Source organism: Vipera berus (genome assembly GCF_964194415.1).
Source record: "Vipera berus genome assembly, chromosome: 2".
Taxonomy (NCBI): domain Eukaryota; kingdom Metazoa; phylum Chordata; class Lepidosauria; order Squamata; family Viperidae; genus Vipera; species Vipera berus.
The window spans coordinates 288,460,387-288,487,833 of record NC_138203.1 but is presented as its reverse complement, the minus strand read 5'-3'; the positions used below and the strand labels follow the sequence as shown (position 1 = coordinate 288,487,833).

The window sequence follows — 27,447 nt, the reverse complement described above, 5'->3', positions numbered from 1 at the left end:
TATACTGCTCATAGCAGCTTGCAATACTGGCAGTTGACTGATATCCCTCTTAACTGCTTGAAATAGTTGCTAATTTCCATTTGGAGGTTCCCTTCTGCTTGCTGTTTTCTGATCAATTTTCTATACACCCAGCCACCCAGTTTCTTGGTACTTGCTTGTCTAGGCTAAGGAGTAGGGTGGGCGAAGCTGCCTCTGGACCTTGTCAGCTGTGGCTTACCGTAATTGGCCAGACAGCTGGAACATCCAGTGTGGATGCTTGGAAGCAAGCTGTTAGTGGGAGGATGAATGCCTCAGTGCTAGATCCCATCTCTCCATTTTCTGGGGTTGGAAAATTGCACAGCCCTTTGGGGAAAAGCAGAGGCTGTGTGGTGCTTGGGAAAGTGGAGGCAAAAGCAGTGTTGCCTGGTTGCACAGGCTTTTCCTAAGCACAGGCAGTAATTCTGGCTCCCCTTCTGCACAGACCTACAGAATTAGCAATTACAGGTAGCCTTCAACTTATGACCACAATTGAGCCCCAAATTTCCATTGCTAAGCAAGAAGTGAATTCTGCCTCACTTTGCAACCTTTACTACAGTTGTTAAGTGAACCTTTTCAGTTGTTATGTTAGTAAGTTACATAAATTTGGCTTCCCCTTTGACTTTGCTTATCACAAGGTTACGAAAGATGTTCACCTGACCATGGGACACTGCAACTATCATAAATATGAGCCAGTTGCTAAGCATTCAAATTTTGATCATGTGACTGAGACTGCAAGAGTCGTATATGTGAAAAACATCATAAGTCACATTTTATAATACTGCTGTAACTTTGGTCACTAAACAAATGGTTGTAAGTTGAGGACTACCTGTAAAAGAAACCTAAACAGGTAAAGAAATGAGCTGAAGAAAACATTTCTCTTAAGTAGCTTTTTAAACACTTTCTCTCTACTAGTTCAATTCTTTGGTTTGCTAGTTAGAGCTAAATTTCTTTTTCTTGCATTGTCATTTCCAAATGCATAGGAATCTCTTCAGACCTGTGGAGTTTTGGCTAAAACAAAATCTGTACACTTTTTTTCTCCTCCATTTATTATTTAAAGATATTCCCATTGCCTTAAATTTCCCAAAGATCTTAAGCTTCCTAGTCAGAATTCATTCCTGAAATAAATTCCCCATTAAAACATTTATTCCTCATGGTATTTGGGTCTTATATTCTCTTTTCACTATTTTCCTTCTTTCATTTTGCAATTCTACTTTTTCTCCAGTCACAGATGAGATGTCGTTTTTCCCTCTCTTCATTTCTGCACCAGGGCACCTAGTTGTGAGGTAAAATTTCTACAACATCCTTGAGTTTCAGCTTTTTCTCTATTTTGTAATTGGATTATTTTTTTAATATTTCTTTTTCTTCAGCATTATTCCCTTTGTTGCAAGCTGCCACTCAAGTGTTTCTGTTTATTCTTAGGCACCCAGAGCCAAGAAATTGAGAAGGGCAACAGTGTATATTGAATTAAAAAAATAAAAACTGACAGAAATCTCCATTTTCCAGATTGTGGCTTCCCTGTCTGTGTCCCATCTTCCTCCAGGTCAGGCCAGAATTCGTAACAACCACAAGACACAAATTGTCTTTCCCAGCTGGTCTGACCACCTGGCTGTTTTTGACAGGATTTGGCTCCTTTCAAGGCTTCCTCCAATCTCTGCAGAGCCTTCAGGGTGGCTGTTCTTGAGGGAAGCGAGTTCAGATTTTCCAGAGAGATTTTTCTCTATCTTCACAGACGGTTCCTGGATAGGAAGGAGAGGAAGATGGAGAAGCTGCCACCTCTGGAGACGTCGAAGCCTTTCTCGGACAGGGAGCCATGGAAAGGGGCCTTTCCTCCTACTCTTATAACCCGTCATCCCCGTTCTTCCCCTTTCCCTTCCCCTCACTCTTTCCCGCCCTTTCGGGGAATCCTCGCACTCTGCGCAGAATCCTCCAGGGGGCGCTCTGCCAAGAGAAGGTAACGCCAGGCGCTTCCCCATTGGTCCACGGGAGGGCGAAGCTCACAGCTGGCTTGCCAGATGAGATGTGACGTCACAAACGCTTGCCGCTCTAGGACGCCGCGCTCGTTCGCCTTTTAACCCTTCGAGCTCCGCAGGAGGCGAAGAGGAGGCGGAAGATCCTCGCCGGGGGTGGGAGTGAGGGAGAGAGCCACACGTGTCTTGGGTATATTTGGGGCTCTTCCTGTGCAAAGAGGGGAGGGGGAGATCCGTGCCGGCCCTCTTCCAGGTTCCGGAGGGGGAGAGAAGCGGGGCGGCCCCTCCAGCTGCCTCCTTCCCGGCCCTGCTCCGGGGGAGTCTCGGCCCTGCGCTCGGCTGAAGGGGTTGGAGCTCCGGGCAGGTTGTGTGAACCTGCCTGCTTGTCAGAAGGAGACTCGGCTCTCCAAAGGCCAGCCAGAAGAAGGGAAAGGCAGGGTCAATTACCTGGCTTGTCCTTGGAGGTGAACTGAACTTGCATGGTTTGTTCACCTCTTTTGGGTTTGACAAGTTGGGTTAGACCAGGGGTAGGCAACCTCGGCTCTTTTATGACTCATGGACTTCAACTCCCAGAATTCCTGAGTCAGCTATGCTGACTGAGGAATTCTGGGAGTTGAAGTCCATGAGTCATAAAAGAGCCGAGGTTGCCTACCCCTGGGTTAGACAATGAATCCCACAGTGTGATACCTGGTTGGAGGTCAAAGGAGAGGAGAGGAGTGTAGAATATAGAGTGAATAGAATACAGAATAGAATAGAATAATAATAGAATAGAGAATAGAATAGAATAAGTTGGAAGGGACCTAGGAGGTCTTCTAGTTCAGGGCTTTTCAACCTTTTCACCCATTGTACCACTTTTAGGGTATGGGAACATCCGAGTACCACCAGTCGCCTAGCCAGGTGTCAAAAACTTGACCAAAAAAAAAGAGGGGGGAAAAGTGATGAAGTACAACAGTTCGATTAGTGACTGTTCAAAGTTACAATGGCACTGGAAAAAAAAGTGCCCCCCAAGCCACAGCCGAGCAAGACACCTGCCTGCCTGCCTGGCGGCACTCTTCCTCCTGTCTGAGGTTTTCATTGTTGTGAGCATTTCTGTTGAGACTTGGCAGCAGGGGTGGGGTGGGGGGGTATTTAGTTTTTATTTTCCCCCCCTCTGGTGTTGGCTGCAGCAGGTTTTGGTCACTTCACATGACCCTGGGAGACTGTGACTGTCATAAATATGAATCAGTTGCCAAGCATCTGAATGTAAATCACAAGACCCTGGAGATGCTGCAACATTTCAGCTGATCGGCACTTCTTCTGGGCTCAGCAGAAGCGCCAGGATCAGCACGGAGCTCCAGCTGGAGCCTGGCGCTGATCCTGGCACTTCCGCTGAGCCCTGGCAGCCCTGCAGCTCCAGCCATCTCTCGCTCAGGCTTGTGCAGTGCTACCACCGGTTCAGCTCATCCCCCTCCCCTGCTATCACTTTTCTAGGATGGACGCGTACCACCTGCCAGGTGCCAATGTACCACAGGTGATACCCGTACGACTGGTTGAAAAGCCCTGTTCTAGTTCTGCTAAGGCAGGAATCCCTATACCAGTTAAAAAAAGAAAGCCCTTCTTTGTGAAGAAGAAGAAACAGAGAATGTATTTGGTGGGTTTTCCAAGTCCATGATGGAAATTATCCCCATATTTTGCATCTCTCTCTATCTCTCTCCCTCCCTCCCTCCCTCCCTCCCTCCCTCTCTCTCTCTCACACACACACACGCACACAATACAGGACTCATTTTTTCAAAGCCACTTAAGTTCTATTTCAGTAAAGTACTTCCTTCCATGGCGATGAGTCATGTTTGATGGTTAAATTCGCCACTCTCTTAACTTATTTTCTTTTTGCCTTCTCAGATACACAAACTGGAAGCCATTTGTACACCTTCATGAGCCAAAATTTTGTCTTGGGGAAAGAAGGCTGAAGAATGTGCTGTGTGGTTTGTCCTGCAGCAACAGGATCGGTTCTATGAATGAAAAGGCATTTGGAGAGCCACAAGATTCTTGGGACCCATTTGGAGTTACGCTAGAGGAAAAAGACAGAATGGAGACACAATTTTTATCAAGTGAGGGAACTGGAAAAGGTCCTTCTGCTATTCAGCCTGGCTGCTATGGGGAGATCTGGGCAAGAGCTGGCCAGAAGATCCTAGAGGAGAAAACCATCACCCATTCAGAGATTCAGTCATGGAACCTCAGGAGCTTCCAATACCAGGAGGCTGAGGGTCCCCGAGGACTTTGCAACCGACTCCACGACTTTTGCAGGCGATGGCTGAGACCAGAAAAGCACACCAAAGCCCAGATGCTAGACCTGGTTGTTCTGGAGCAGCTCCTGGCTATCCTGCCCCCAGAGATGGAGAACTGGGTGCGGGAGTGTGGAGCAGAGACCAGCTCCCAGGCGGTGGCCGTGGCGGAAGGCTTCCTCCTGAGCCAGGCGGAGGAGCAGAAGAAGCAGGTTGAGTTGCAGGTGAGAGACCTTTGTCTCTGGACTCCAGGATGGTTTTAGGGAATAAAGAATGCATTTGAATACTTCACCCCTTTCTACCAGAATTCTCTGCATACATATGTGAAGATGTCCCACTAATTGTTGTAGGATACTGTTCCATTGGTTTCTCACTCAACCTCACTGATGGATATTGGGGTCTTTGAGGTTGTGTTCAGAGAACAAGAATCCACTTAATGTTGTGTGTTGTCTCTTAATTCTTTTCTTTATCCTCCTATTTCAAGTCCTTCAGTGGGGAAATCAGATATCCTGAGGGAAGAAGTAATACATCAAGTGCCTCTCAAGAACTGTTTTCCTGGAGGATCTCTGAAAAACATCCAAGTCAGGACTACTCAGGAGGTGATCAAGGGTCCTTCCATTATCCAGAAGGGTCCCAGGTGTTTTATCTATGACCATTATTCTATAGATTACACCTTTCTATTGCTTTAATACTGTGTTTTAAAATTCTTGACCCCTCACAGGGATGAGTCAAATGAAATCTCCTCCTTTTGACGGAGCTGAAACAGTGGTTGAAATTCCAAATCAAGTAAGTGGGGGGGGGGAGATTTAATTCATTAGACTTGTAAGCTTCCTTTTGCTCAGGAATCAAGTTGATGTGCCAGCGTATTTTCTTATGTTTGAGCAGTGTTGTCCCATTCTAAATCAAAGAATTATGAAAAGAAAGCCTCTTTTGAAGGATTTTTTCTTGTAAACTAGACAGAGTAATTAGGGACGCGGTGGCTCAGTGGGTTAGGACACTGAGCTTGTCGATCAGAAGATTGGCAGTTTGGCGGGTCGAATCCCGAGTGCTGCGTAACAGAGTGAGCGCCTGTTACTCGTCCCAGCTTCTGCCAACCTAGCAGTTCGAAAGCATGTAAAAATGCAAGTAGAAAAATAGGGACCACTACGGAGGGAAGGTAACAGCGTTCTGTGCGCCTTTAGCGTCTAGTCATGCCGGCCACATGACCACGGAGACGTCCTTGGACAAGCGCTGGCTCTTCGGCTTTGTAACGGAGATGAGCACCGGCCCCTAGAGTCGGAAACGACTAGCATGCATGTGCGGGGGAACCTTTACCTTTACCTTTAGACAGAGTAATTAGCACAAGGAGAGTTAAGTACTGGTCTTCAAAAACTATTTCCTAATAAGAATCTTGACTACATCTGGTATATTGCTCAGGAACACGATAATAACCCAGTCCAAACAAGAGGGAAAAATGGAAGAATAAAATTCTGTGTACATCATCATTTTTAAAAAGCCTTGTTAACAACCAGTAATAAGAAAAAATAAGCTTATCGGATTAAAAGATAAGGCAGACTATTAAATTTAATGAAGGTAGCCAGATAGAAAAGTCTCTAAGTAAAAAATTGTCCTGGAAAAGCACATAATCCAAGCCCTTGTGGTTTGTAAAGTAATTTCTAATTTTCTGAATTCTGCCTGGATTTGGAGGCCAAACTATGTAGCTTTCCAAAAGCTGAGAAACCCAGAACATTTTATCCTCTTTCTTCTCTCCTGGTCAGCCAACCACTCAGACTACCAGCAGTTTCTTAGTCATCCAGATCTTAGTTGTTTTTTTAGATATTTTTTCATGAGGTGACTGGATTTTCTTGTTTTCCTCTGAAGACGTTTCGCTTCTCATTCAAGAAGCTTCTTCAGCTCTGACTGGATGGTGGGGAATGGAAGGATTTATACTCCTCGTAGAAATTCTTCCATTCCCCACCATCCAGTCAGAGCTGAAGAAGCTTCTTGAATGAGAAGTGAAACGTCTTCAGAAGGATTTATACTCCTCGTAGAAATTCTTCCATTCCCCAACATCCAGTCAGAGTTTCCTTCTGTTATGGGGTCAGGGATCTTTCGCCTCCCTCCCTTGGCCTCGCCTCCTTCTCCTCAGGCCTCTTTCCTCCACCCATTTGCAGCCAGCCTTCCTCCTTTGCTGGCTCTCACCCAGCCATTCTCCTTGCCCTCTGCCCCGTGCCATTCAGCCTGGCCCATTCACCAAGGCTCCCTTTGTCCCTGCCTTTGGATGCACAGGACAAATAGCCCCCAGCCAATCAGATGGCAGGCAGCAGCTATGGTGCTGCGGGAGCAGCGTGCGATTGCTGATAGGTGATTGCAGGGGTTTTGGGGGTGTGTGGCTTCTGGCATTGAAGTGGGGGAATGGGGGGGCGTGTTGGGGTGCTAGTTGGTCATCCCCCCAAAGATTCCCTAACTTTAAAAGAGCTCTTGGGTGGCAACAGTGTTTTGTTTTTTTTGCCCAAGATGGCGGCAGTCGTCTGTTGAGCTCTGTGAGTTCCGTAACGGGCTTTTAAAAATGGGGCAGTCTGGGAAGCCCAACTGAGGCTCGGCAGCCTAACGGGGGGTCGGATTAGGGAACAGCTGGTGGGTGCCGCTTTTTGCGGCGCGGAGGCCTCCACACCCCCCCTGGAATGGCAGCAGCGGCCTGGTGGCCCGAAGATCGGCCGCGGCCCGGTCCAGTGCCTTAAATCAGCTGGCTTGTGTGTTTGTTTGTTTGTTTTGTGTTTTTTTGGCACGGTGGCCTCCCCTTTCCACAGCAGAAGCAGCGAGGTGACAACAGCGTCCTGGAGTTCGGCTGTGGATGTGGTCTCGGAACTATAGCTGTGGTGTTTTGACCCGGGTCCTTTCTGCTCATCTGCTCAACTTTAATTTTATGCTGATTATTTGGATATGGTTTATGCCCCTGCTCCTGTGACTTCCCGACTGATAGTCTGGAATGGACCTGGGACCTGACCGCGGTTAGAGGGCGGTTCTGGATTGGTCATCAACCACCCCACTGGTGTGAGAGACCAGTTGGGGTAGGTTTATCCCAGTAGCCCGTACTCTGTCCACTGCAGGTTGGATGCCCAGCTGTAGTGAGAGGGTGGTTGGGCTTTCTTTGCCTGGTTCTGGCTCAGGTGAGAGCGGAGCCGGATTGGAGGACCTGAGGTACTTTCCGGACTCAATATCAATGTCATCTTGATATTATTTTAATACCATCTGACTACCCATTTGTTAACAACTGCCCTATGTGGATATTTTTTATTATTATATGGCTCGTTTGCGCTACTCCAGTGCTGACCTGTATGCCGTCAGGAGGGCACCTCCCTCCTGGTTATGACCTGCTGCCTTTTCCTCCAATCCCCTTAAGGACGGGCCCAATTGTTGGGACCACGAGAGGTGGTTGGGCATAGATAGGGGCCTCTGGTGGAGATTAAGAGGCCCCTAATATGTTTTCTAGCTGGCTGTTTTAAAGGGTTAGGGGGGGAATGGTAGGGTTGGGAGGGAATTGGGGTGTACCCCACCAACCGGTCATCAGTCCAGGCCTGAAATGGTTCCTGGTGAGATGGGGTTGGGGTTGGGGTCTCCTGGTTTCCCTGGCATTGGGGTGGGGTTTCAAATCCTCACGACGATTGGGAACAGCAGCAGCTGGTTACACGGAGGGCCATATCAACACCTGGGATCGCGCCCCCGCTGTCTTCAAGCGGTGGCGTGCTCCGACCCTCCGGTTGGTACCCGTTTATCCGGGGATGAGATGGATCAGGCCCCTGAGCTCAGGCTGGTGTACTTTAATGCCAGATCCGTTGTGAACAAGGCTTCCCTCGTCCATGATTTGATCGAGGAGGAACACATGGATCTGGCATGCATTACAGAAACCTGGTTGGGCTCAGAGGGAGGTGTCCCTCTGACTGAGCTTTGCCCTCCAGGTTTCTGTGTGTTACATCGGCCGCGGGCTCAGGGCAGGGGTGGTGGGGTGGCGGTAGTTATACGGGAGATCTTATGTCCGCGGGAGACCAATATTGTACAGATAGGCGGGAGTGAATCCCTCCTCCTGAGGTGTGGCCCTGGGGCTCAGTTGGGCTTGTTGCTAACATACGTGGCGCCCAGCTGTGTAGCAACGGCCCTGCCCGAGCTTCTCGACACCCTCTCAGGGTTGACGGTTGAGTTTCCCAGACTTATAGTTCTGGGCGACTTTAACCTGCCTTCTCTGGGAGGGTCGTCTGAGTTGGCCCGGGAGTTCATGGCCTCCATGACAGCCATGGACCTGACCCAAGTAATTCAGGGTCCGACTCATGGGGGAGGACACACTCTTGACCTAGTTTTCTTATCTGGGCAGTGGTTTGATGATCTGGGAGGGGGCTCGCCAACTATTGTCCCCCTGTCATGGTCTGATCATCACCTCCTGCGGTTGGTCTTCCGCTATGCCACCCCCCGCTGCTGGGCTGTGGAACCGACCAGGTGGTTCTGCCCCAGGGGCCTAATGGATCCGGAACGGTTCCAGACGGTGCTTGGGTCTATACCTATCCCCCTTGCTCACAGCCCGGCCGACGCCTTGGTGGATGCCTGGGAAAGGGCTGCCACCGCTTGACCGTGTTGTACCCTTGCGACCCCTGACCCGGCGCAGATCCCAGTGGGCTCCATGGTTTTCTGTGGAGCTCCGGGAGATGAAGCATCGGAGATGAGGTCTAGAGAGCTGTTGGAGATCCAGCTGGTCTGAGTCTGACCGATTGCGGTTAAGAACCTTTACGAGGTCTTATCTCGCGGCAATGAGGACAGCGAAGTCTAATTACTTCGCTGCCCTCATCGCGTCCGCAGATAATTGCCCGGCCGCCCTGTTTAGGGTGACTCTCTCCCTCCTTAATCAGGAGGTGAGGGAGGAGCCCTTGCAGGGGCTGGCCGAGGAGTTTAGCTATCAACTGACGGACAAAATCGCTCAGATTTGAGCTTGTTTGGATTCTGACTGGGCAGAGACTGACGGGGAGGAATCGAGCAGTCTAGAGAATGTTACCTGGAGTGAATTCGATCCTGTGACCCAGATGAGGTGGACAGGATCATGAGGAGACTGAGTTCCGCCACATGTTTATTGGACCCGTGCCCCTCCTGGCTGGTTTATGCAGCCCAGGAGGAGACACGAGGCTGGTTCCAGGCAGTAATAACTGCTTCTTTGAGGGAGGGTACCTTCCCTGCCACCTTGAAGGAGGCGGTGGTGAGGCCCCTCCTCAAGAAGCCTGCCCTGGACCCGGCTATTTTGAACAACTATCGTCCGGTCTCCAACCTTCGCTTTCTTGCAAAGGTGGTTGAGAGCATGGTGGCACTTCAGCTCCCTCTGTTCCTGGAGGAAACTGATTATCTGGACCCGTACCAATCGGGCTTCAGGCCCGGGTACAGCACGGAGACGGCATTGGTCGCGCTGGTGAATGATCTCTGCCGGGCTCGGGACAGGGGTTGTTCCTCTGTCCTAGTCCTATTAGACCTCTCAGAGGCTTTTGATACCATCGACCATGGTATCCTACTGCGGCGTCTCGGGGTTGGGAGTGGGGGGCACTGTTTTACAGTGGTTCTCCTACCTCCTGGGCCGCTCGCAGTCGGTGTTGACGGGAGGGCAGAGGTCCACCCCGAGGCCTCGCGTTTGTGGAGTTCCTCAGGGGTCGGTTCTCTCTCCCCTCTTGTTCAACATCTATATGAAGCCGCTGGGTGAGCTCATTCGTGGTTTCGGGGTGGGGTATCATCAGTATGCTGATGATACCCAGCTTTTTCTTTCCACCCCGAACCAACCCAGTGATGCCCTCGACGTGATGTCCCGTTGCCTGGAAGCGGTCCGGGTTTGGATGGGGAGAAACAGGCTTCATCTCAATCCTGCCAAGACTGAGTGGCTGTGCATACCGGCATCCCAGACTAACCAATCTTTTCCATCGTTAACTATGGGGGGTGAGGTGTTACCCCCTGTTGATAGGGCCCGCAACTTGGGCGTCCTCCTGGATTCATGGCTCAGTTTGGAAGATCAGGGGGGCTTTTGTCCAGGTTCGCCTGGTGCGCCAGTTACGGCCCTTTTTGGACCGAGATGCCCTACACACAGTCACCCATGCGCTCGTGACCTCCCGGCTAGACTACTGCAATGCTCTCTACATGGGGCTGCCCCTGAGGACCACTCGGAGGCTTCAGCTGGTGCAGAATGCAGCCGCACGGGTTGTGATGGGAGTCTCCCGATACTCCCATGTAACACCTCTTCTCCGCGAGCTGCATTGGCTTCCAGTTGCCCTCCAGGTGAGATTCAAGGTGCTGGTGATGACCTATAAAGCCCTAAATGGCATGTGCCCGGATTATCTGAGGGAGCACCTGCTGCCAGCGTCAATTTCCCATCGTCCTGTGCGCTCCCACAGGGAGGGCCTCCTCAGGCTCCGCCAGTCAAGGATTGCCGACGGGCGATCCCCAGGGGGAGGGCGTTCTCTGTGGGTGCGCCTGCCCTATGGAATCAACTGCCAACGGAACTCCGGACTGCCCCCGACCTTTGTTCATTTCGCCGGGACCTAAAAACCTGGCTCTTTGAGCTATCTGGTCTGGACTGAGAGGTTTTAATGTTTTTAAATTGTGATTTTAATTTTTTGGGGCTAGACTTAATTTAATTTTATTTTAATTTTATATTGTATTGTTTTTAAATTTTGCCTTGTAAACCGCCCTGAGTCCTTTGGGAGTAGGGCGGTATATAAACCGAATTAATAATAATAATAATAATAATAATAATAATAATAATAATAATAATAATAATAATAATAACAACAACAATAACAGTTACCCAGCATGAGGGGTTCAGGAAAAAGAGGTGCCAGCAATGCTAACTGCCAAGAAGGAGGGGTGCAGAGGGAGGGAGGGGGGCCAAGAATAGAAATCAAACCAGATTGACAGGGAGCATAGTAACCTTGCTCCTATTCTGCAGAGGACAGATCCCCATTATCCCCGCCCCGGCAGGGGGCTTTCTGCTCCACCGTTGCAGACACAGTGGGCTTCAGTGAGGACGAGGAAGTGGAGGAAGAGGGTTTAAGCAAGCTCAGTAACTGGAGTGGGGATTTCCTCCCCAAAAAAACAAATGTGCTTTGTGGGTAACCTCCTGTTGTGACTCAGGGCCAGCCTGTGGGTCTGACAGCCGGCTCCGATGTATCGGATGACTCAGATGAGGGGGAGGGAAACGAACCGGCTGATGATGGTTTGGAGGCTTTGCAGAGCCCTCAGCCGGGGACCTCTTCTCAGCTGCGTGAGCCCGAGAGTGCGGAGGAAGATGACCCACAGCTGGCCCTGTTCAAGGACGCCCGACGCAGGAGGCAGTCGAGCAGGAACAAACAAAGAAAGGCTGTGGGACTCCTCGGGAGGAGGCACAGGGAGACCACGCCCTGAGCTCTCTATAAAAGGAGTGTTTGGGGAGGGGCTGGTTGCTGAAAGCAACTTTTCCGCTTGAGAAGACAAGCTCTAGTGTTTTTGTTAACTGCGTAATTAAATCTTGGCAGATGCCTTTTAGCCTTGGACGCTCTCCAGTCTCTTCTTTCTGAATAGGGGTTTGCCTTACTACAAGGCCAGAAGAGGGCTGGTTCAGAACACCTCCCAGCACAACAGAAGTGACCAAAACCTGCTGCAACCACCCAGCAGACAGATGGGGGGGGAAATAAAAATCAACCACCACCCCCTGCTGCCAATCCTGAACAGAAATGCTCATGACAACAAAAATCTTGGACGGGAAGGGCGGGGCTGGGCGGGCAGGTAGACGTCTTGTTCGGCTGCTGGATTGTGGGGTGTGTGTGTGAAAGGGAGCCGCTTCATCCCCCAAAAATGCTGTCCTCTCACAAGGACAAGGAAAAAGGGTTAAAACAGAAGCGTGTCTCACGCTGATTTTCTTTCCCACTTCCTTCTAGCAGTTTAAATACGTAAAGACCACACAAAAAAAACCTGGCTTTCTTTCATTTTAATTCAGAAGGGAGGAACAAAAGGATTCGAGGGAAGGGATTGTTTGTTTCAAAGGAGGGGAAAGAGGGGGGGCTATGGAGCTGCCAGGGGGGGGCATGACAGTCAAACCGTGAGGGTGCCAGGGTTCTGGCTTTGCAGAGGGGTGGTGTTGGGGGCGCAGTCTTTTTAAAAGAGCAAAACGAGGCAAAAATAAAAATACCCACTGCACACACACACACACACACACACACACACACAAGAGCTGGATGCGGATAGAATCATTTTTTCCCCCTTGTTTTTATCGCCCCCCCCTCCTCCTCTCTTGGGTGCTATTCACGCTTCTCTGGCAAAGAGAAACTGAGAAAATTTGCACTTAAAAAAATGAAAATTGTTATTATTGGATGACCCCGGGACACTGTGACCGTCATAAATACGAGTCGGTTGCCAAGCACCTGAAATGTAATCATGTGCCCCAGGATACAGCGACCATCATAACTACGAGTCGGTTGCCAAGGCTCTGAATTTTGGTCAGGTGACTCGTATTTATGACAGTCCTGTTTGAGGTTGTTGCTGTTCCTGTGTCATGAACTTTGACCTGAGGGTCAGTATGGCCTTTTGATATTCTAATGGTGGTGGGTTAATCCTATTATGTCCTAAAGGTCATGTACTGCTTCTCTGGAGCTGGAGGCTGAAGGCATTGTGCTTATGAATAAGTAGCCTGAGTCTTTCTGAATAGGATTATCAAATCTGCATTTCTACAGAGTTGGCCTGCTGAGTTTCTGCTTGGGGGAGAGACTGGGGGCTGGTTTCTGTCTTAAGATTTGCAATATTATTCCTTTGGGGAAATATAATATTCTGCCTTTTTAATATTCCCCAAAATATATCCTCTGGGGTGTGTGCGCTGACTTCCTACAGTTCTTCCCACCACCACCACTTGTCTGCTGGGTGGTTGCAGCAGGTTTTGGTCACTTCTGTCATGCTGGGAAGTTACCCACGAAGCATGTTTGATTGGGTGGGCAGGGAAATCCCCATTCCGGTTGCTGAACTTGCTTAAACCTTCCTCCTCCACCTCCTTCTCTCTGGAGGCCCCTTTTAATAATAATAATAATAATAATAATAATAATAATAATAATAATAATAATAATAATAATAATAATAATAATAATAATAATAATAATAAAGTTGGAAGGGACCTTGGAGGTCATCTAGTCCAACCCCCTGCTCAGGCAGGAAACCCTATACCATTTCAGACAAATGGCCGTTCAGTCTCTTCTTAAAAACTTCCAGTGTTGGAGCATTCACAGCTTCAGGAGGCAGGTTGTTCCACTGGTTAATTGTCCTCACTGTCAGGAAGTTTCTCCTTAGTTCCAGGTTGCTTCCCTCCTTCATTAGTTTCCATCCATTGCTTCTTGTCCTGCTTTCAGGTGCTTTGGAGAATAGCTTGACTCCCTCTTCTTTGTGGCAGCCCCTGAGATATTGGAACACTGCTACCATGTCACCCCTCACCCTTCTCTTCATTTTGTCTGCAATGGTGTGGCAGGAAGCCCCCTGCTGGGCTGGAGATGATGAAGACCTACCCTCTGCTCCCTGTCAAGGTTTCACTTCCTTTCTTTGCCCTCCCTCCTTCCCTCCCATGCTTTTAGCTACCTCTGAGCCCCTCCTTCCTGGTTGGGAGTTAGCATGGCCGGCACCTCTTTCTCCTGAGCCCCTTGTGCTGGGTAACTCTTGCCACCCAAGAGCTCTTTTAAAGTTAGGGAATCTTTGGGGGATAACCAGCTAACTCCCCGACACTCCCCCATGCCCCCACTTCAATGCCAGAAGCCGTGCTCCCCCCCCAAAGCCCCTGCAATCGCCTGTCGGCAATCGCACACTACTGCTGGAGCACCATGGCTGCTGCCTGCCATCTGATTGGCTGGCGGCTATTTGTGCCCTGCAGCCAAAGGCCCGGGACAAAGAGGGTCTCAGTGAATGGCCTGGGTTGAATGGCCCGGGGCAGAGGGGCAAGGAACCCGTTGGCTGGGGGAGGGCCAGCAAAGGAGGAAAGCTGGCTGCAAATGGTTGGAAGCAGGAGGCTTGAGGAGAAGGAGGCGAGGCCAAGGGTGGGAGGCGGAAAAATCCTAGACCGGATAATAGAAGGAAACTGGGATTACTTTCATTGGATGGTACTGAAAGAGTACAGTACCTACTGTGTCTACGGGTAGTTAAAAAATGTGAGGAAGAAATGTTGATAAAACCTTTGCCCTTTTTGTTTTGGGAATTTCTAAACAATAAGACAGGTCTTCCAAATCCTCCCAATCCTATTTTCTTTCATTTCTTATTCAGGAAGGTCCTGTGTCCTTTGAGGAAGTGGCTGTGTATTTCTCCAAGGTGGAGTGGTCTGACTTGGATCGTGACCAAAAAGCGTTGCATTCGGAAGTCATGATGGAAAATCATAGGAATGTGGCTTCTCTGGGTAAGAATTTGCCATCAGAGTGTTCGGGAAGACAATTTGTACTTAGATGCCATCAGCTGTTTGTTATTTAAAAAAAAATCCCCATCCAGGTGTCATCTCCTGGAAGAGAGAAGCTCTGGCCTTGTGCTCCAAGTAAGCAAAGAGGTCAATGACATTTTGCTTAGATGCATCCTGTACGATTTCTCCTCTGAATATTTCCATTTGTTTTTTAACCAACTAATGAGAAATGAATCCTTGTTATGAGTAAATGCCCAGCTCCAGCAATTTCAGCTTTTTGAGAACAGATACTTTCCTATCTGTGCAATGAAGAACTGTGAGTTCTTCAGCAATTGGATTAATGACTTTTCTTTCATTGCATCTTCTGATACCTCCTTGTATGTTTCGCCTGAGTCTTCCTTAACTGAGAATTGATAGTGAGATTTGAATATTGACAAATTGCACACACAAAGGATGTTTTAGATATTTTCAAAGATTTATGGCTCATAAATTTAGAAATTCTCTTTTCTGTACCATACCAGTGTAAGCAGGCAAAACTCGAACATACTAGCATTTGAAAAATTCCTGAAGGAAGTTCCTACAATTTGAACTTTTTCCCTAACCTTGTTATCATTTTCATTTCTCTTTTCCTCTGAAGGTAATTATGGGCAGGAGAATAAATATTCCAGAAAACTGTTGCAATTGATCGATGCTGGAGATGGAACAGAGAAATCTTCAGTTCAAATGGAACTTGAAAATCATGAGAGAAACCAGTCAAACAATTGGAAACAAGAAGGTTTGTCCTCCATTGATGCCCCAATGCAAGGTTTTTTTGCCCAGCAAGAAGAAATAGAGAAAAAATATATTGGGAATTGTGTAAAACTGTTCCAAATCAAATTAGATGCAAAGAAACACTATCCAGTCCCAAGTCAAAAAGAAGATTATATATGCGCTGACAGTTGGAAACATTACAATTCAACTTTCTCTGTTACTTCTGAAAATGTATCCCTTACATCTCATAAAATGATCCAGACAGAAGAGAAGCCTTACAAATGCTTGGAATGTGGAAAGAGCTTCAGAAGAAGCAGCCAAGTTACTTCCCATAAATGGATCCACACAGGGAAGAAGCCATATAGGTGCACTGAGTGTGGAAAGACCTTTACTGAGAAGGGTAATCTTAATTCGCATAAGATGATCCACACAGGGGAGAAGCCATATAAATGCATGGACTGTGGAAGAGGCTTCTGTGAAAATGCATGGCTTATAAAACATAAAAGGATCCACACAGGGGAGAGGCCGTATATATGCAAAGAGTGTGGAAAGACATTTACTCACAGCAATCAGCTTACTTGTCATAAAAGGATCCACACAGGAGAGAGGCCATATAAATGTGAGCAGTGTGGGAAGGGATTTACTAGCAGCAGTCACCTTACTTCCCATAAAAGGATCCACACAGGAGAGAGGCCATATAAATGCCAAGAGTGTGGAAAGAGTTTCTGCGAAAATGGACCTCTTACTGTTCATAAAAGGATCCACACGGGGGAGAAACCATATAAATGCACGGAATGTGGAAAGAGCTTTGGTGAAAATGCATCCCTTATAAAACATAAAAGGATCCACACAGGGGAGAAGCCATATAAATGTAGAGAGTGCGGAAAGACCTTTACTCATAGCAGTCAACTTACATGCCACAAAAGGATCCACACAGGGGAGAGGCCATATAAATGTGAGCAGTGTGGAAAGAGCTTTATTAGTAGCAGTCATCTCACTTCCCATAAAAGGATCCACACAGGAGAGAGGCCATACAAATGTCAAGAATGTGGAAAGACATTTACTCACAGCAATCTGCTTACTTACCACAAAAGAATCCACACAGGGGAGAGGCCATATAAATGTGAGAAGTGTGGAAAGAGTTATATTAGTAGCAGTCATCTCACTTCCCATAAAAGGATCCACACAGGAGAGAGGCCATATAAATGTACAGAGTGTGGAAAGAGCTTTGGTGAAAATGCATCCCTTATAAAACATAGAAGGATCCACACAGGGGAGAAGCCATATAAATGTAGAGAGTGCGGAAAGACCTTTACTCATAGCAGTCAACTTACATGCCACAAAAGGATCCACACGGGAGAGGCCATATAAATGTGAGCAGTGTGGAAAGACCTTTATTAGTAGCAGTCATCTCACTTCCCATAAAAGGATCCACACAGGAGAGAGGCCATACAAATGTCAAGAATGTGGAAAGACATTTACTCACAGCAATCCGCTTACTTGCCACAAAAGAATCCACACAGGAGAGAAGCCATATAAATGTGTGGAGTGCAGAAAGGGCTTTACTAATAGCAGTCAACTAAATTCACATAAAAGAATCCATACAGGGGAAAAGCTATATAAATGTACATAGTGTGGAAAGAGCTTCAGTCATAATAGTTCCCTTGTGTCTCATAAAAGAATTCATACAGAAAAGAAAATCATGTAAATATGAGTAAACTATGGGAAGTAACTGGATGAGTTGAATTTCTACATCTCTGCTCTAGCGGAAGGAAGATTGATCAAATTTTGTCATGAACAGATATACCTTCTTTGTCAAGGTAAAAAACACCTTTGTAGAGGGCGACGGACCGTGCTTCAGAGAATGCATGATATGCTTGCAGGAAGGCAATAAAAACACGACGCATAATCTTACTAAATACCTTTTACTTACAAAAAAATAAAAACTAAATATATATTATACAGAGCTAGCTGGGCTACATCCTAACGTAACAGTCAGTAACAGCAAAGTGAAGAAAACAATACAGATAACAACTCAGAACTTTCTCTAGACATGCGCACTAAACAGACTGAAACCATAACATAGCTAGTCATATGGGATTCACTATGGTTACCAGATAAGTTATCACAACAGGTGCAGAGAGCAGGGGAAAAATATACAGTTAGAAATGAACTTTCTGACGAACAAAAAAAAACGTGCAGTGACATTCCCCTTCTTTCGTCAGCAAAGTGAAGACTCAAGTAAGGCACATCTTCTCACGCAGATACTCATGCTGAGCTGTAGGAAGTGGTTTGTTCAGCATGTCAGCAATTTGATCACGTGTAGGCACATACTGTAATGACACAAAACCTTGTTTAACCAGTTGCCTTATGTTTTGATATCGGATGTCAATGTGTCTGGACCTTGAACCTGTAAAACGTGTTTCAGAAATATAAACCACAGATTCATTATCTTCCATTACTGTGATCGGTCGAATCGGATGTGTCCAGATATCTGTGATTAAAGCATCAAACCAGGTTAAAGAATTGCATGCATCAGACACACAAGCATACTCAGCTTCTGTAGAGGAACAAGAAACAAGATTCTGTTTACGCACATGCCAGTAAACAGGACATCCATTTAAGAACATCATGTAACCTGATGTACTTTTCCGTGACTTCTTATCACTCGCCCAATCTGAATCTGAAAAACAACATAACTCTGCATAGTCAGTATGTGTGGGTTCCAACAACAACTTCATGTCTTTGGTGTGTTTTAGATACCTCAATAACTTTTTAACACATGACCAATGAAACTGTTTTGCCTTGCCTACGTGTCGTGATAAGAGATTAACACTAAGTGCAATGTCGGGTCTAGTCCAACTACTAATATACAGCAGCGACCCAATGACTGAGCGATATAGTGTTTGATCTTCGAACTCAGGACTTGGTTCATGTGCCAAAATGTGAAAGTCAGTTTGCATGGGTATACTCACAGGCTTAGCGTCCTCCATGTTACAGTGATGTAACAGTTGTTCAATCTTCTCTTCTTGTGTGAGACTAAACCCCTTCTGAGTTTTGGCAATTTGAACACCTAAATAAGTGTTAATACATCCTAAACACTTCAGTGTGAAGAACCTTTGTAAAGCTTTAGCAAAAACCTCACTCATCTGCTTATTTGGACCAATATAAACAATATCATCGACATAAACAAGAATTATCTCATACCTATTACCGGATCTTTTAGTAAACACGCATTCATCTGTTTCGGACTTAATAAAGCCCATTGAATTTAGTTTGTCAGAAAGACATAAGTACCACATTAAACCAGACTGTTTCAGACCATAAAGACTTTTGTGTAGAAACCAGGTATCCCCTTCTTGCTGTCTGAAACCTGGAGGACCTTTGACATAAATTTCTTCATCAAGATCAGCGTGTAGATAAGCCGTTTCAACGTCGAACTGGAAAACTTCCAGGCCAAGGATAGTTGCAGTGGCTAAAGCAATTTTCACACCTTCAGTTCGCACCGTGGGTGAGTATGTATTTGTATAGTCCTCAGGATAACGTTGAGCGAAACCCTGGGCTACGAGTCTGGCCTTGTACAACGACTCACCATTCGGCTTCTTTTTGATCCTGTAGACCCATCGAGTACCAATAACTTTCTTGTTTGCTGGAGGGCTTGCAGGCGTAAACACTTGAAGTTTCTTTAGACTGTCCATTTCAGCCTGCATTGCCTCGAACCATTTATCTTGTTCTGATTCAGGAAGATGTTTGATCTGTGTGAACTTCTCAGGTGGAAGTGTAACATTACAAATCAAAGGTACAGGTGTTTTTGTTACTTGCCACGAATACCGTTTTGGAGGGATTCCCTTTGTGGACCTCTTGGAACGTCTTGGGTCAACCGTCCATTCTTCTTCCGTGTCGTCCTCGTCTTCATCATCGTCGCCAGCGGCAGCATCAGCGGCTTGCGAAGACGGAACAGTAGGTTGAGAAGAACTTGTGGAAGGAACATTATCCTGTGAATCTTGATCATCAGGTTGTGTGGCATCAGCAACATCATCTCTAGGAAAATAAACTCCAGGATCGTTAGAATGAATCCTGGACCAGTCAGCATCTTCCTCAAAAGTAGCAGATTGTGAAACCACAATAACATGATGAGAGTCAATGTATTTGCTCCATTTTGAATTATCATCAATGCCCATAAATCTCATCCTTTTTGCTGCAGGACCCCCTTTCTTTCTTTGGGCTAAAGGAATATTCACCATAGCATAGGAACCAAAAATATGGAGATGTGAGAGATCAGGCTTGTGTCCATACAACATGAAATAAGGGGTCTGATTTATCACACTACTCCAAGTGCGGTTGATGATATGGTTAGCATATTTGATAGCTTCACCCCAGTATGGAAGACTGAGGTTAGCATCTTCAAGAAGGCAACGCATCATGGTTTGCAAAACCCCATTTCTGCGTTCTGCCACCCCATTTTCAGCTGGAGTATAAGGAGCGGATGTCTGATGTACTATCCCATTCTCACGCATCCAGTCCTGGAAACGCTGAGACATGAATTCAGCACCGCGATCACTCTGGATTCTGGCAATGTTGACGTCGAATTGGGTATAGACAAGACTAGCAAAGTCTTTAAAGATCTGAAAGGTCTCAGATTTTTCTTTCATAGGATATACATATCCATATCTAGAATAATTATCAACGATTGTCAAGAAATATCTTTTACCACCAAGTGTGGGTGCAAAAGGACCAACTATGTCAGTGTGTACCAAATCAAAAATGCGTGTTGACAGGCGTGTAGCGCGTTTTGGAATTGCTGCTGCCTTGGATTTGGCTTTCTTGCAGACAGCACAGTCCAAAAACACCTTACACCCCTTTAGATCCAAACCTCTTGCGAACTCTGGCATCTTCTTCAGAACACGGAAACTGGCATGACCCAATCTTCTGTGCCACTTATGGATACACCTGGAATGCAAAGGTTTACCTGTTAGTGAATTCTCAACATTAGCATTTTTGTTAGGAACCCCAGGCTTGCTGTGAGCAACCTGTGTCTTTTTTGTATTTTTATCATTATTAGGAACCTTTGGAATAGCAACAGGATCTCTCTCTGGGACGTCTCTCTCTGGGCCTGTGCTTTCCCTTTTTGGAGCTTGTATACTTGCCTGCTCTTGCTGCTTAGACTTTGGTTTTAAGTAATAAACACCACCAATCAACATGGTTTCAGCAACAATATCTCCATCTTTGACTATATAACTTGCTTTTTCAAGATGGTGGACCTGAAAATGAGAAAACCTAGACAAATGACTCTGACTAAGCAAATTACTACTGGCAGACGGAACATAGTAAACGTTTGGAATGAGAGCACCGAGCTCTTCAATGTAGACAGTTCCTTTTCCCATGACCTGAACAGGATGATTGGAAAAAGAGTAAAGTTCACGAAGTTCAGGTTCAGGCTCGTGCATCTCAGTGTAAAGCTCTTTTCTGTAGGTAACATGTAATGCTGCTCCACTGTCCAAAGTCCAAAGAAGTCGTCTGTCGTACTCTAGTTGAGGCTGTGGATCGTTGGTCACAACCAATGTGACAAGTGGAGCTTGTGAATCACGCCTGGAACCACGACCACGACCTTGTCGTCCGCCTCTACCACTGCCTCCTCTGGAATCTGTTCCTCTGGGCTGGTATGTGACGGGCGCTGGAACTCGTTGGGGACAATCCCGGGTGGCATGTCCCACACGATTGCAGATGTAGCATCTTGGCATTCTTGTAACGTAGGTCCTTCCACGGAAGGCACGCCTCACTGAAGCTCTTGATGCAGGTGGTTCCCTTAAATGTGGCGCAGCTTGCATAAGTGCCTCTTCTTCGGCTAAGATCCTGCATACATGATCCACTGTGCGTTGAGCAATAGGCACTTGATTGATCTTGGAAATAGCATCTTTCCACTCATGATTCAAAGAATTGATGATAATGCTGATCATTTGAAAATCATCAATAGGATAGCCTTTTTCACCCAGTTCTTTTCTAATACCTTTCATTTTAGTCAAATGTGCTCCAATATGTTCACCAGGTTTTAATTTGGAACCATGGAACTCAGACAAAAGCAAACATGTAGACTCAATTGATGTAGGCCGATAACATGCCTCTAACTGAGTCCAAATTTGTTGGGCAGTTGCATCTTGTGAAAACGTGAGCTGCAATTCAATGTCCATTGACATCAATAATGTTGTGCATGCTCTATTATCCAAGTCCCATATGTCAGGAGTCCATGGCTGGGCAGGAGGATTAAACACCATCATGTGAGTACCTTCTCTGCGTAACAAAAGTCCAACCTCACTGACCCATGCCCTGTAATTCTGTCCTGACTTCTTTAATTTTGAATCACCAGCCAGTGGTACAATGGAAGGTGTTTGATGAGGAATATACAACTGAGGTACTGGCTGTGCAGGTTGTGCAATCCGACCATAACCTGCAGGGGGCACCAGTGGCGTCTGTGCCTGGACATGCGGCAGTTGCATTGAAGCTGCCGGTAGTCTTGGTGCTGGCTGTGACTGTCTTTGAGCTGCTATTCCACCCTGGCCAGCAGGAGGCGCTGGCGCTGGGGCTGGTGCATTAGCATAATCAGCAGATGACACTGGCCTTCGCATATAAGAACCCAGTGGCAATTGCATGTGGGTTAAATATGGCTGTGTTCTGCCAGGTAGAGGGGCTTGCATAGAAGCAATATTAACAGGAGAAGCAATAGTAACAGGAATCCTAGCACCATCAGGGACTGGAGCCTCAGATAACGGCAGAAATCTTGTATCTCTGAGCAAAGACTCCTCCATAGACAATTGCGAGAGTGAGAGCTCCAATTTATGTCTTAATGCAGCTTCACCAGTAGATGGTGCTATAACATTTGCTTCAGGCATCACTGTGGCTCTGTATGGCCTTTGAGACAGCCCATGAGCATGTGACATAGGAGCCTCCGGTTCCCATTCGTCTTGCATGACACTCAATGATGGGCGTGACTTTGGCTTTGGGGAAGAAGGAGGCAATATGGCTTCTCCTTGTGGGTGTGGCAATATGGCCGGTTCATGCTCATAATTCCTCTCATATTGCTGAACCATTGACACATATTCCTTTGCCTGCTGCAAACGCCTTTCAAAAACCCCAATTTGTTCACAGTAGCCTTGCATAGCCCTATCTCGCATAGTTTGCTTGGGGCTTGAAGGAGCAGAAGGAATTTTCTTTGGCTGAACTTTAGGTTTCACTCCAAGCCTTTGAAACTCATCTTGAGCCCCTGGAGTGTGAACATTTCCAAAAACAGCTGCCAGGGAGCTTGGAAAAGTAGAAAAAGGAGTGACTGACCTTGCATCGTAGACAGGAGCAGGTGCGTCTTCTCCAAGGCGTGTGGCCGAAGCTATCGGAGTTCTTAAGGTCGAAGGGAGATGCCCAACAGACAAGCTCCTGGCCTCCCGTTTCAGCCGTGGCTTCCTTCCTGACATGTTTCAGCAGTTAATCACTGCTGCCTCACTAGCACTAACTAACTGATAACAGCCGCAGAAACATGCATCTCCAAAAACATAAATCAAACCATCCTCGATACCAAAATGTCAAGGTAAAAAACACCTTTGTAGAGGGCGACGGACCGTGCTTCAGAGAATGCATGATATGCTTGCAGGAAGGCAATAAAAACACGACGCATAATCTTACTAAATACCTTTTACTTACAAAAAAATAAAAACTAAATATATATTATACAGAGCTAGCTGGGCTACATCCTAACGTAACAGTCAGTAACAGCAAAGTGAAGAAAACAATACAGATAACAACTCAGAACTTTCTCTAGACATGCGCACTAAACAGACTGAAACCATAACATAGCTAGTCATATGGGATTCACTATGGTTACCAGATAAGTTATCACAACAGGTGCAGAGAGCAGGGGAAAAATATACAGTTAGAAATGAACTTTCTGACGAACAAAAAAAAACGTGCAGTGACATTCTTTGGGGAAGCAGCACCTGTTAAATGCCTGTTTACATCCATCCCAAAATCAAGATCAACTGAAAACTGATAAACGTACTTTTAAGAAGAGATTTTCATTACAGAGCTTCAGGATGAGTGTACCACTTTATAAAACCCTAGTAAGACCACACCTGGAGTACTGCAATCAATTTTGGTCACCATGCTACAAAAAAGATGTTGAGACCTTGGGAAAAGTTCAGAAAAGAGCAACTATAATGATCAAAGGCCTGGACATTAAAAGATACGAAGAATGGCTGCAGGATTTGGGTTTGGCTAGTCTAAAGAAAGGAAGAAATAGGGGTGATATGATAGCAGTATTCCAGTATTTGAGGGACTGCCACAAAGAAGAGGGGGTCAAACTTTTCTCCAAAGCACCAGAGGGCAAGACAAGAAACAATAGTTGGAAACTGATTAAAGAGAGAAGCAATCTGGAATTAAGGAGAAATTTCCTGACAGAACAATTAACCAGTGGAACAGCTTGCCTCCAAAATCATGGGCACTCCATCACTGGAGTTTTTTAAAAAGAGGCTAGACAGTTTCTTGTCTGAGATGGTATAGGTTCTCCTGCTTCAGCAGGGAGCTGGACTAGAAGACCTCCAACATCCCTTCCAGCACTATTTGTATTTGTATTTCTATTCTATTCCTCCTCCTGACCCAGCATACCCAAATAGAATGGGAACTTTCTCTGATATGTGAAGATATTCAAAAATAAGTCAACTTGCTGTCATGGTTCTGATAAATGAGACCAATTAAAGCAGAACTCTGAGGCTAGAGGTTTCTTCAAAAAACATGTTTATTGGTTACATAGTATTGGCGTGGTCAAAAGTGAAACCAAGTCTGAAACCTCCTATAAAGAGATACACTATTGCAAAGTTAAATATCTCTCTCTCTCTCTCTCTCTCTCTCTCACACACACACACACACACACACACACACACACACACACACACACAGACACCTATGCAAAAAGCTACATTCTCCAATAGAATGGTTTGGCAGGCTTTCTAACGAAATTCTCACACCTCCACTCACCTAACAAATGACCATAGTTCCCATGGGACAGTAAAATGTTTAGAATAATAATAATAATAATAATAATAATAATAATAATAATAATAATAATAATAATAATAATAATAATAATAATAATAATAAATAAAAATAAAAATAATAATAATAAATGGCTGTCCAGTCTCTTCTTAAAAACCTCCAGTGTTGGAGCATTCACCACCTCTGGAGGCAGGTTGTTCCACTGGTTAATTGTTCTAACTGTCAGGAAGTTTCTCCTTAGTTCTAGGTTGCTTCTCTCCTTGACTAGTTTCCATCCGTTGCTTCTTGTCCTGCTTTCAGGTGCTTTGGAGAATAGCTTGACTCCCTCTTCTTTGTGGTAGCCCCTGAGATATTGGAACACTGCTATCATGTCACACCCTCCACACCCCCTCCCCTTCTTGTGGCAACCTAAAACAAGCAAGTTGGCAGAAGCCAGATTCATTGTTGAGGAGCCCCTTAAATGCATGTGCAAAAGACTTTATTCAGACGTCGGGGCCAAATTTTGCCTTTCTATGGTGTTAGGAGGTCTAGGAAAAAGTATAAGTTTGACTGAAATAAAATCAAATATTAATGGCGTGGTTGCTTTCCAGGGATATATCAAATGTATTTCTATTTAGCTGCATTAAAAATTACACATGAAAATATTTGGAAGACCTTTGGTGGGGGGGCATATGACAGGTTTTCAGAGGCTGCTGCTGGGTTAAAGTTTCCCCCCCCCCAAAAAAAATATTGCTCATTAATTATTCTCTGGTCAAACTGCAGAATAAAAAAAACTAGATATATAAAGAAAAAAACACAGGTTAACTTGATTCTTGTTAACTGATTTTTAATCGCTTTTCCTCCATTTAAATTCTTTGTTTTGCCCAGTGTAGCAAATCTCTTTATGTTTGTCATTGTCAACTGCAAATGAGGTTCAGTCTTTCATACCAATGGAGTCTTTCAGCTCTTCTTATTTTGCTTTTTCATGTTTTTTGTTTATTCATGATCTAATGATATCCCCCTTCCCTTACATTCTTCAAAGGTTTAAGCTCCCTGGTCTTATTTCCTGTGATGAATTTCCTGTTCAACCGCCAAATAAAACAGATTGGTTTTTTTTCTTTCACGGTATTTGAGCTTTATATTCCCTTTCAAATTCTTCCATCCTTCATTTGGTAATTCCAACTTTTCTGCAGTCACAGATAAGACACTACCTTTCTCTTCATTTCTCAACTTAAGGAGCCTGGTTATTTCTGGAAATAATTTCTGGAACATCCACAGTTTCAGCTGTTTTTCCATTTTAAGAACTGATTTTGCTTTTTCTTTTGGAATATTTTCTTTATCACGAGCTGGTGCTTGGCATTTCCCATTATGCTTAGGCACCCAGAGCCAAAAATAGGAGAAGAGCAGTTATGTATACTAAAGAAATAAAAGATGACATAGATCTCCATTTTCCCAAGGGTGGCTTCTCCACCTGTGTCCTGCCAGCCCCATCTTCCTTCACTTCTGGCCAGAGTTTCCAAAAGCCACAAGATACAAGTTGTGTTTCCAGGAGAGGCTCCTGGTCCTCATCGTCTGACTGCCTTGCCATTTCTGACAGGATTTGGCCCATTTTGAGGCCTCCAATCTCTGTGGAGACTTCATGGTGGCTATTCTTGAAGGAAGTGAGTCTGATCCTCAGAGGTTTTCTCCATCCTCACACAATTCCTGGATAGGAAAAAAAGCAAGATGGAGAAACTGCCACCTCTGGACAACCAACCAATGAGAGGGGCCTTTTCTTCTACTCCCACGCCTATGATCCCTGCACCCCCACCCCCGTGCACTCTTTCCCGCCATTGCAGGGTCTCTTGGCACTTTGTGTAAAGTCCACAGGGGGATACACACAGCTTCAGGAAGGAAGTAGCAGACCTAGCTAGTTCCAATTGGTGTGTTGTCCATTACTTGGTGTTTAATGGGTGCCTTGGCAGGATCAAATTCCATGCTGAATAAAAGACCTGGAGAGAAACCAAAGATGAGATTTTAGTTGGCACTATCTTTTTCCATGTAGTCTGAAAATCGCCACTTGACTGGGACAGGACCATGAGATATTAAACTAATGGTGGGTTTTATCCCGGATGACAGTGAAGATGCTTATAGGGAAGAGGTGGACTGGTGCAATAAAAGTAACCTGTTGATAAAAACAAAGGAGATCATTGTAGATTTCAGAAAGAGCTGGCATAGTCATACTCCACTGAGTATCAAGGATGCAGCTGTAGAGGTGTTCAACAGTATTAAGTATCTGGGGGGTGCAGATAACTATCTGAATTGGTCTCTCCACACGTCTGCATTTCCTGCATCAGATGAGGGCACATTTTTCTCCTGTCCTTGCTACTTTTTACAGAGGCACGATTGAAAGCATTTTAACAAACTGCATCACTGTCTGGTTTGGTGGCAGCAGAGCCTCAGATAGAAAGTCCATAGAGAGAATTACAAGCATTTGCTGATGATTTGGTATTTATTTTGGAAGATCCCTTGGAGATGATTCCAAAACTGTTGTTTCTCTGTGTCATATATGTGGGTATATGCATAATTCTGCATTTATTTGTTTTTGTCATATTTATGTAGAGAATATTGGAGGTGGTGACCCTTTGACAGCTGAATGCACTGAAATTTCATTTTAATTTATGCCGATTATTGTACATTCAAAGTGACAATGAAGTTATTATTAGTTTTTTTTATTATTAATCAAGGAGAGAAGCAACATGGAATTAAGGAGAAACTTCCTAACTGGACAATTAACCAGTGGAACAGCTTGCCTTCAGAAGTTGTGGTCACTTCATCACTGGAGGTTTTTAAGAAAAGACTGGACAGCCACTTGTCTGAAATGGGTCTCCTGCTTGAGCAGCGGGTTGGACTAGAACAAAGTTCCTCAATGTTTCTGGATTGGTGGCCCAGAGGGAAAGGGAGGAGCAGAACAATGTGCGCGTACATGCACGCAAACAAGTATGTACAGTGGTGGCGGCAGCATCCATGCACATGCGCAAGTGGGCCGTGCGCAACTGCGGCA

The 27,447-nt window shown here is 45.7% G+C and overlaps 2 protein-coding genes and 1 long non-coding RNA gene across 4 annotated transcripts in view; 1 reads left to right on the top strand and 2 right to left on the bottom strand.

The window, feature by feature from the left end:
- The first annotated feature begins 359 nt into the window (after window positions 1-359).
- LOC308664645 (uncharacterized protein) lies at window positions 360-16,767 on the top strand. Of its 2 annotated transcripts, XM_081322076.1 has the most exons (6): window positions 360-1,301; window positions 3,864-4,470; window positions 4,731-4,845; window positions 4,968-5,032; window positions 14,513-14,642; window positions 15,277-16,767. In XM_081322076.1, the coding sequence occupies exons 1-6, from the start codon at window positions 1,252-1,254 to the stop codon at window positions 16,758-16,760; spliced, it is 2,451 nt and encodes an 816-aa protein (XP_081178202.1). In that variant the 5' UTR covers window positions 360-1,251; the 3' UTR covers window positions 16,761-16,767. The 2 variants fall into 2 exon arrangements, with proteins under 2 accessions (XP_081178202.1, XP_081178203.1); XM_081322077.1 differs by lacking the exons at window positions 14,513-14,642; window positions 15,277-16,767 and adding an exon at window positions 13,615-13,750.
- The window catches only part of LOC308664639 (zinc finger protein 213-like), a 37,893-nt gene continuing 14,361 nt past the window's right edge, over window positions 3,916-27,447 (bottom strand). Inside the window, exon 6 of the mRNA XM_081322064.1 lies at window positions 3,916-4,032. Coding sequence (XP_081178190.1) covers window positions 4,028-4,032 — 5 coding nt within the window. The 3' untranslated portion in view covers window positions 3,916-4,027. The remainder of the gene's footprint in view (window positions 4,033-27,447) is intronic.
- LOC308664667 lies at window positions 16,976-26,405 on the bottom strand. Its single transcript, XR_014025718.1, has 3 exons — window positions 26,310-26,405; window positions 23,352-26,108; window positions 16,976-17,196 (listed from the first exon to the last, which is right to left on the bottom strand). It is a non-coding gene; the product is annotated as an uncharacterized lncRNA (long non-coding RNA).

What these genes read in the sequence shown, in the direction of transcription:
- LOC308664645 (XM_081322076.1), top strand. Translation starts at nt 1,252, where the DNA reads ATGTCGTTTTTCCCTCTCTTCATTTCTGCACCAGGGCACCTAGTTGTG. An exon ending in AAGTCAGGACTACTCAGGAG is followed by an intron (nt 4,846 to 4,967) that starts GTGATCAAGGGT and finishes GACCCCTCACAG; the next exon opens with GGATGAGTCAAATGAAATCT. An exon ending in TAGGAATGTGGCTTCTCTGG is followed by an intron (nt 14,643 to 15,276) that starts GTAAGAATTTGC and finishes TTTCCTCTGAAG; the next exon opens with GTAATTATGGGCAGGAGAAT.